This window comes from Nerophis ophidion, linkage group LG07, assembly GCF_033978795.1.
Source record: "Nerophis ophidion isolate RoL-2023_Sa linkage group LG07, RoL_Noph_v1.0, whole genome shotgun sequence".
In the NCBI taxonomy this organism is placed as follows: Eukaryota; Metazoa; Chordata; class Actinopteri; order Syngnathiformes; family Syngnathidae; genus Nerophis; species Nerophis ophidion.
In genome coordinates, this window is record NC_084617.1 from 15,628,004 (window position 1) to 15,638,142 (window position 10,139).

A 10,139-nucleotide genomic window follows, 5' to 3' on the forward strand; every position below is an offset into this window, starting at 1 on the left:
GTAATGCGGACGTTGTATTGATCCGTTGTGGTGAAGAAGGAGCTGAGCCGGAAGGCAAAGCTCTCAATTTACCGGTCGATCTACGTTCCCATCCTCACCTATGGTCATGAGCTTTGGGTCATGACCGAAAGGATAAGATCACGGGTACAAGCGGCCGAAATGAGTTTCCTCCGCCGGGTGGCGGGGCTCTCCCTTAGAGATAGGGTGAGAAGCTCTGCCATCCGGGAGGAGCTCAACGTAAAGCCGCTGCTCCTCCACATCGAGCGGAGCCAGATGAAGTGGTTCGGGCATCTGGTCAGGATGCCACCCGAACGCCTCCCTAGGGATGTGTTTAGGGCACGTCCAGCTGGTAGGAGGCCACGGGGAAGACCCAGGACACGTTGGGAAGACTATGTCTCCCGGCTGGCCTGGGAACGCCTCGGGATCCCCCGGGAAGAGCTAGACGAAGTGGCTGGAGATAGGGAAGTCTGGGCTTCCCTGCTTAGGCTGCTGCCCCCGCGACCCGACCTCGGATAAGCGGAAGATGATGGATGGATGGATGGATGGTGTCTTACCTACATCTGAATCGCTCTCACTGGGGCGGTATGGCTCGGTTGGTAGAGCGGCCGTGCCAGCAACTTTAGGGTTGCAGGTTCGATCTCCGCTTACACCACCTTAGTCACTGCCGTTGTGTCCTTGGGCAAGCGACTTTACCCACCTGCTCCCAGTGCCACCCACACTGGTTTAAATGTAACTTAGATATTGGGTTTCACTATGTAAAGCGCTTTGAGTCACTAGTGAAAAAGCGCTAAATAAATATAATTCACTTCACTTCATTGCCCTCGCCTTTTTTTTTTCTTTCTCTAGTCCTTCATTCTCACTATCCTCATCCACGAATATTTCATCCTCGCTCAAATTAATGGGTAAATTGTCGCTTTCTCAGTCCAAATCGCTCTAGCTGCTGGTGGCCATGATTATAAACAATGTGGGGATGTGAGGAGCCCTACAACCAGTGACGCCACGCGCATATCGTCTGCTACTTCCGGTACAGGCAAAACTTTTTTATTAGCACCAAAAGTTGCGAACTTTATCGTGGATGTTCTCTACTAAATCCTTTCAGCAAAAATATGGCAATATCGCAAAATGATCAAGTATGACACATAGAATGGACCTGCTATCCCCGTTTAAATAAGAAAATCTCATTTCAGTAGGCCTTTAAATTTTTTGACCTTCTCCTCTTCCCCTTCATCTCTCTCTAGTTGACTTGCAGTGTTGATGAAGGCCTCCTGTGTTTTTTTTTTTAATTTGCTATAGTGGTGTTGTTATGTTTCTGCCCCCCCCCCGCTCCTTCCTCTGCACAGGTCCGAGTGGCACCAATATCATAATAGGGTCCATCGCAGGTGCTATTCTCCTGGCAGCTATAGTCCTAGGGGGAACAGGATGGGGATTTAAGTAAGAGTTCTGGCATGCATTTGTCTTCCTGTCTGCTCCCGCCCACCTTAACAAGCCCTGCCCCTTTCCCCCCCACTCGTTGAATCAACCTTGTTGTTTGTGGGGTTCTATTTATGGCATTGCTTCGCCATGCAAGTCTTCATCCTGCATATAAACCCACTCCATCATAGCCCGTGCAAGTTTTTTATAGTCTGTTAGGGACCACAACAGAAGCTCCTCCCCTTTCCGGCCGTCTCTTGGCACTCTAAATTGGTTAAAAACAGATGTTTGTTTTTATATTAAAAAAAAAGAATTAAAAAAAGAAAAAATTGTCATGATTGGAGTTATTTTAGGATCAGGGGTAAGTGTCTGTGCATGTGTGCATGAGCCGCCTATTAGGTTGGTTTCGGGGCCCCACAGCGCCACCCACGGTCTAGCTGCTGCGCTGCATGTCTTGCTGGGACTGCTAACACAGTGGAACCTCTAAAGCCGAACGCAAGCAAATCAACCTACCGTTTCATCACAAGATGACATTTTTTCTGCGGCATAAGAAATAATGGAAATAAACCAAATACATGATAAAACGGTCACAAAAGTACAGACAATGTTTAAAGGTAATTGTAACATCCCTAACTGTCACACAAATGAACAATTAACTGTTACGCAAATGGAAAAAAAGAAGATAACAACAGCAATATTAACTTGTGCAAGACATTTTTATTTTTTTTACATTCTTTTTTTTGATTGATTGATTGATACTTTTATTAGTAGATTGCACAGTTCAGTACATACTCTGTACAATTGACCACTAAATGGTAACAGCCGAATAAGTTTTTCAACTTGTTTAAGTCTGGGTCCAAACGATCATACCAGTGTAAAAAGATATTAACCACAATATTCTTATTTTATGGATAAACTTCTACTAATTAAAGTAATGTTTTAAAGATTATTAGCGGTTGTACAAGTGTAAAAAGATTTTAACCACAATATTCCATCCATCCATTTGCTACCGCTTATTCCCTTTGGGATAGCGGGGGGCGCTGGTGCCTATTTCAGCTACAATCGGGCGGAAGGCGGCATACACCCTGGACAAGTCGCCACCTCATCGCAGTAACCACAATATTGTTATATTTAATGATAAACTACTGCTAATTAAAGTCATTTTAAAAATATTTTTAACTGTTATACAAGTGTAAAAAGAAGTTTACTACACTATTCTTATTGTTAATGATAAACTACTACTAATTGAGATTATTTTTTACAGATTATTACTGTTATGCAAGTGTAAAAAGATGTTAACCACAATATTCTTATTTTATGGATAAACTGCTACTAATTAAAGTAATATTTTAAAGATTATTAGCGGTTGTACAAGTGTAAAAAGATGTTAACCACAATATTCTTATTTTATGGACAAAATGCTACTAATTAAAGTAATGTTTTAAAGATTATTAGCGGTTGTACAAGTGTAAAAAGATATTAACCACAATATTCTTATTTTATGGATAATCTACTACTAATTAAAGTCATTTAAAAAATATTTTTAACTGTTATACAAGTGTAAAAAGAAGTTTACTACACTATTTTTATCGTTAATAATAAACTACTACTAATTGAAATGATTTTTTACAGATTATTACTGTTATCCAAGTGTTAAAAGATATTAACCACAATGTTGTTATCTTTAATGATAAACTGCTGCTAATTAAAGTCATTTAAAAAATATGTTTAACTGTTATACAAGTGTAAAAAGAAGTTTACTACACTATTCTTATTGTTAATGATAAACTACTACTAAATGAAATTAATTTTTCCAGATTATTGCTGTTATGCAAGTGTAAAAAAATGTTAACCACAATATTCTTATTTTATGGATAAACTGCTACTAATTAAAATCATTTAAAAAATATTTTTTAACTGTTATACAAATGTAAAAAGAAGTTTACTACACTATTCATATCGTTAATGATAAACTACTACTAATTGAAATTATTTTTTCCAGATTATTACTGTTATGCAAGTGTAAAAAGATGTTAACCACAATATTCTTTTTTTATGTATAAACTACTACTAATTAAAGTAATGTTTTAAAGACTAAACAAGTGTAAAAAGATGTTAACTACAATGTTGTTATCTTTAATGATAGACTACTGCTACTTAAAGTCATTAAAATATTTTTAACTGTTATACAAGTGTAAAAATAAGTTTACCACAATATGCTTATATTAAAGATAAACTACTACGAATTTAAATTATTTTTTTTACAAATTGTTGACTGTTTTGCAAGTGTAAAAATATGTTGACCACAATAGTATCTTTAATGATAAACTACCAGTAATTAAAGTCTTTTTTAAATATTCTTAGCTGTTACACAAGTGTAAAAAGAAGTTTACTACAATATTCTTATCTTCAATGATAAACTATTACTAATTGAAATAATTTTTAAAAATTATTAACTGATATACAAGTGTAAAAATAAGTTCACTACAATATTCTTATCTTCAATGTTAAACAACTACTAATTGAAATCATTTTTAAATATTCTGAGCTGTGTTTCAAGCGTAAAAAGAAGTTTACTACTGTATTATTATCTTCAATGATAAACTACCACCATTTAAAGTATTTTTTTAAAGATTAGCTGTTATACAAGTGTAAAATAGCGAAACCACAATATTTGTACCATTAATAACAAACTACCACTTATTAAAGTCATGGTTTAAAGATTATTAGCTATTATACAAGTGTAAAAAAGAAGTTAACCACAATTTTCTCATCTTTAATGATAAACTACCACTGATTAAAGTCCTAATATATATTATTAGCTGTTATACAAGTGTAAAAAAAAAGTTTTCTACACAATTCTTACTTTTATTGATAAACTACCACTAATTAAATTCCATCCATCTGTTTCCACTTATCCAAGTTCGGGTTGCGGGGGCAGCAGCCTAAGTAAAGAAGCCCAGACTGTCCTCTCCCCGGCCACTTCATCCAGATCCCGAGGCGTTCCCAACTGAACAGATGCTTTTTTTAATTGTTAGTTATACAAGTGTAAAAATAAGATAACCACAATGTTCCTATTTTTATTAATAAACTACTACTAATTAAATTATTTTTTTAATTGTTTGTTATACAAGTGTTAAAAGAAGATAACCACAATATTCCTATTTTTATTGATAAACTACTGCTAATTAAATTCATTTTTTAAATTGTTAGTTATACAAGTGTAAAAATAAGATAACCACAATATTCCTATTTTTAATGATAAACTACTGCTAATTAAATTAATTGTTTTAATTGTTTGTTATACAAGTGTAAAAATAAGATATCCATCCATCTATTTTTCTACCGCTTATTCCCTTTTGGGATCGCTGGCGCCTATCTCAGCTACAATCGGGCGGAAGGCGGGGTACACCCTGGACAAGTCGCCACCTCATCGCAGGGCCAACACAGATAGACAACATTCACACTCACATTCACACACTAGGGCCAATTTAGTGTTGCCAATCAACTTATCCCCAGGTGCGTGTCTTTGGAAGTGGGAGGAAGCCGGAGTACCCGGAGGGAACCCACGCATTCACGGGGAGAACATGCAAACTCCACACAGAAAGTTCCCGAGCCTGGATTTGAACCCAGGACTGCAGGAACTTCGTATTGTGAGGCAGACGCACTAACCCCTCTGCCACCGTGAAGCCCTAAGATAACCACAATATTCCTATTTTTAATTATAAACTACTGCTGATTAAATTCATTTTTTTAATTGTTTGTTATACAAGTGTAAAAAGAAGATAACTACAACATTCCTATTTTTATTGATAAACTACTGCTAATTAAATTCATTGTTTTAATTGTTAGTTATACAGGTGTAAAAAGAAGAAAACCACAATATTCCTATTTGTAATGATAAACTACCACTAAATAAAGTCATTTTTAAAGTTTATTAGTTGTTATACAAATATAAAAAGAAGTTAACCACAATCTTCTTATCTTTATTGATAAACTACCACTTATTTAAGGTATTTTAAAAATATGTTTAGCTGTCATACAAGTGTAAAACTAAGTTAACCACAGCATTCTTAGGTTTATTAATAAATGGTGACTCATGCAACACATTTTTGCCCACATTTCGAAGATGTAAAAATAACATAAGTTAAAAAAAAAAAAAAAGTATACAAAAAATTTGACCACCGCAGTCCTAACTTTAATAACAAATGACGACTCACGTTTGTGTCACATTTCTAACTGTGATAAAAGTGTAAGAAGTAGTTAACACTGTAAGACGGAGGTAACGTTCGATACCGATACTCTCAGAACTGAGCTGACTTTATTTGTGACCGCAGTTTGTAGTGCAAAGTTTGTGTTTTTTTTTGTGTATGTACATTTCTGAATTGTACAACGTCAAAGTAGTATTTGACGTTAGAGGTTCCACAGGAAGTATTCGGACTGGTAGATGATGAAAAGATGTAGTGTTTCATGTAGTTTAATACCACAACTTCACATTTACACTAATGACTACTTGATGGAAAATATTATATATTTTTTTTTGTTTAAATGCATTCTCCAGCATGGAGGTGTCTTGTTTTACTTACTAATAATTGTGTGTTCTATTATTTGTATTTTGCATGCAAGATTCCAGATGATTTAATGCGTCTTTTCGCATTTTTCTCTTTTCTCCTCACTGGACGCTTATGGATGCAGAAACATTCGGAGAGGAAGGTAGGACTTCTTCAACTTCTGTATATTTGTACAAACCCCGTTTCCATATGAGTTGGGAAATTGTGTTAAAAATAAAAACAAAATACAATGATTTGCAAATCATTTTCAACCCATTATTCAGTTGAATATGCTACAAAGACAACATATTTGATGTTCAAACTGATAAACATTTTTTCTTTTGCAAATAATCATTAACTTTAGAATTTGATGCCAGCAAATGTGGCAATAAATACTGATAAAGTTGAGGAATGCTCATCAAACACTTATTTGGAACATCCCACAGGTGTGCAGGCTAATTGGGAACAGGCGGGTGCCATGATTGGGTATAAAATCAGTGTAGATTCCTAAAGTAGCCTTAAGCTTGACGCTCTACTATCACATTCACTCCGCTTGCTGCGGCAACAACAAAACAAAACTCCAGACGTTCGTCTTCGTTTGTATGGTTTACTTGTGATCTTAACAATTCAAAACATAAAACAGTCACGTTGTGGGAAGAAATGAATGACAAAATAAAGAGTTTGTCGCAGTACGAGTTAGAAAAAGTATGAATGAGAATAAGTATGAGTGAGGTCAAAAAACTGTGTGGCTCGATTCCACCGCACCTGACAGCCATTACCCATGACACCTTGCGTCCAAAAACTACCTTACCACACAGATCCTTCCGCCATATATGCACTTAAAACAGTTATGTCATCAAATCATTTTGACAAATGTAATAATTACAACTAAAGTGAGCTTTATATAATTACTCTAAGCATTCAATATATACATTTTCCTATCATGCAAATAAAGTAAATAGTCACCTTTTGGCTGAATAAACATAAAGCACCTTCCATAAAATGTAAATTAACTTAAACAGTATTTAGGCTCCTACAAACAGCTTCCCAAAAAATGCTCAGTCTTTCACGAGAAAGGATGGGGCGAGGTACACCCCTTTGTCCACAACTGTGTGAGCAAATAGTCAAACAGTTTAAGAACAACGTTTCTCAAAGTGCAATTGCAAGAAATTTAGGGATTTTAACATCTACGGTCCATAATATCATCAAAAGTTTCAGAGAATCTGGAGAAATCACTCCACGAAACCGGCATGGCCGGAAACCAACATTGAATGACCGTAACCTTCGATCCCTCAGACGGCACTGTATCAAAAACCGACATCAATCTCTAAAGAATATCACCACATGGGCTCAGGAACACTTCAGAAAACCACTGTCACTAAATACAGTTTGTCGCTACATCTGTAAGTGCAAGTTAAAGCTCTATTATGCAAAGCGAAAGCCATTTATCAACAACATCCAGAAACGCCGCCATGATTATTCCATCTGGGCCCGAGATCATCTAAAATGGACTGATGCAAAGTGGAAAAGTGTTCTGTGGTCTGACGAATCCACATTTCAAATTGTTTTTGTAAATATTCGACATCGTGTCATCCAGACAACTCCTTTGTCCCACACGCCAGTAGACTGGACAAATCCTCTCTGGGGGGCGGGGATGACAGGGGATGGTCGCTACTGCCTAGTTTCTCTTGTTGTATTCTTATATCTTTATTCTTATTGTTGCTTATAATTTTTATTGTAATATTTTTCTATTTTGTTTCCATTTATTCCCCAGTTATTTACTTTTTACTTGTTAAATTCGATCTCAATTCTGTATACTGCTACTGGAATTTTATTTTTCCTTAGGGAACTCTCCTGAAATGAATAAAGTTATATCTATCTATCTATATACAGTGGGGCATAAAAATATTTAGTCAGCCACCGATTGTGCAAGTTCTCCCACTTAAAATGATGACAGAGGTCTGTAATTTTCATCATAGGTACACTTCAACTGTGAGAGACAGAATGTGAAAAAAAAATCCAGGAGTTCACATTGTAGGAATTTTAAAGAATTTATTTGTAAATTATGGTGGAAAATAAGTATTTGGTCAACCATTCAAAGCTCTTTGATTGATTGATTGATTGATTGATTGATACTTTTATTAGTAGATCGCACAGTTCAGTACATATTCCGTACAATTGACCACTAAATGGTCAATAGTACGGATAAGTTTTTCAACCTGTTTAAGTCGGGGTTTATGGTAAATGAACACGACGAGTTGAGTTTATACCAAAATGGATACATGGATGATACAGCAGAGGATTGGAAGAATGTCATGTGGTCAGATGAAACCAAAATACAACTTTTTTGTATCAACTCAACTGGTCGTGTTTGGAGGAAGAAGAATACTGAGTTGCATCCCAAGAACACCAGACCTACTGTGACGCATGAAGGGTGGAAACATCATGCTTTGGGGCTGTTTTTCTGCTAAGGGGACAGGACGATTGATCCGTGTTAAGGAAAGAATGAATGGGGCCATGTATCGTGAGATTTTGAGCCAAAACCTCCTTCCATCAGTGAGAGCTTTGAATGGTTGACCAAATACTTATTTTCCGCCATAATTTACAAATAAATTCTTTAAAATTCCTACAATGTGAATTCCTGGATTTTTTTTTCACATTCTGTCTCTCACAGTTGAAGTGTACCTATGATGAAAATTACAGACCTCTGTCATCATTTTAAGTGGGAGAACTTGCACAATCGGTGGCTGAATAAACACTTTTTTGCCCCACTGTACTGTATCTATCTATCTTTCTCTCTCTTACTGTATGTATCGAATATCAGTGCAATATCAGCAGGAAAAAAACAAGTATCGGATTATGATAGCCATTATGTAAACACGTTTTTTTTTTTCCTTGTATTTTTGCATTGTTCAATTTTTTGGGGGGACTAAAAGTCATTGTCTTAGTTATCGAATGCAGCTTTAATAGGCTCCAGCGACCCCCTGCGACCTTAAAAGGGACAAGCAGTTGAAAATGGATGTGTATATACTGTGTGTGTGTATATATATATATATATATATATATATATATATATATATATATATATGTATATGTATAATATATATATATGTATAATATATATATATATGTATAATATATATATGTATAATATATATATATGTATATATATATATATATATATGTGTGTGTATATGTATATGTATATGTAGGTGTGGAAAAAATCACAAGACTACTTCATCTCTACAGAACTGTTTCATGAGGGGTTCCCTCAATTATCAGGAGATTTTAATGGAAGCATTCACATACAATGGTTTATATAGGGCACAGAATGGGTGGGTACAGGCAGGTGTAGGGTGTGGTGATTGGCTCATGTGTTACCTAGGAGATGTTTCCGTCTGTGGCGGCATATTTAAATGATTTCACTGCACTTGTTGAGGGATGACAGGTCTGGATGATATATAATAAACAGTTTCTCTTTTAAGCATAGGTCGCATCTTTTATTACCACTGTTGTAAGGTGTGCTGAATGCAAGAATTTGCCATGGTATTGAATATTCAACATTATTGTCTTTGAGGTTCCAAATGTGCTTGCTGAGTTCTGTAGAATTCCGCAAGGTCTGGTTTCTAAAGGAGGCCTTGTGATTATTCCATCTTGTTTTGAACGCTCCTTCGGTTAATCCTACGTACGTGTCGGAAGTGTTAATGTCCTTGCTTTTTACCTTTGCTTGGTAAACGACTGATGTTTGTAAGCACCCCCCGTTGAGAGGGCAATCAGGTTTCTCGCGACAGTTACCCACCCACTCTGTGCCCTATATAAACCATGGTATGTGAATGCTTCCATTAAAATCTCCTGATGATTGAGGGAACCCCTCATGAAACAGTTCTGTAGAGATGAAGTAGTCTTGTGATTTTTCCCACACCTACATATTGCGCTCTACCACGGTATCGAGGACTATTCTCTGGATAATCCAATCAAGACATATATGTATATATATATATATATATATATATATATATATATATATATATATATATATATATATATATAATATATATATATAAACACACACACACACACAGCCCCAATGCGGCCCCTGATTCAAAAAGTTTGGGGACCCCTGGTGTAGAACAAGAAGTAGTAGTAGTACAATCATATATGTGTATTTATTTCTTTCAG

General features: G+C 35.8%; 1 protein-coding gene across 8 annotated transcripts in view; it reads left to right on the plus strand.

Moving 5' to 3' along the window:
• LOC133555939 (disintegrin and metalloproteinase domain-containing protein 11-like) overlaps positions 1-10,139 on the plus strand; it is a 108,155-nt gene that overhangs the window by 83,883 nt on the left and 14,133 nt on the right. For 5 of the 8 annotated variants that reach the window (XM_061905421.1, XM_061905425.1, XM_061905423.1 and 2 more), the window contains one exon: positions 6,106-6,123. The exons of 1 other annotated variant lie outside the window; for it this stretch is intronic. In XM_061905421.1, coding sequence (XP_061761405.1) covers positions 6,106-6,123 — 18 coding nt within the window. Of the gene's footprint in view, positions 1-1,340; positions 2,019-6,105; positions 6,124-10,139 lie in introns of those variants that run through there. 2 more of the 8 variants (XM_061905426.1, XM_061905427.1) reach the window with 2 other exon arrangements.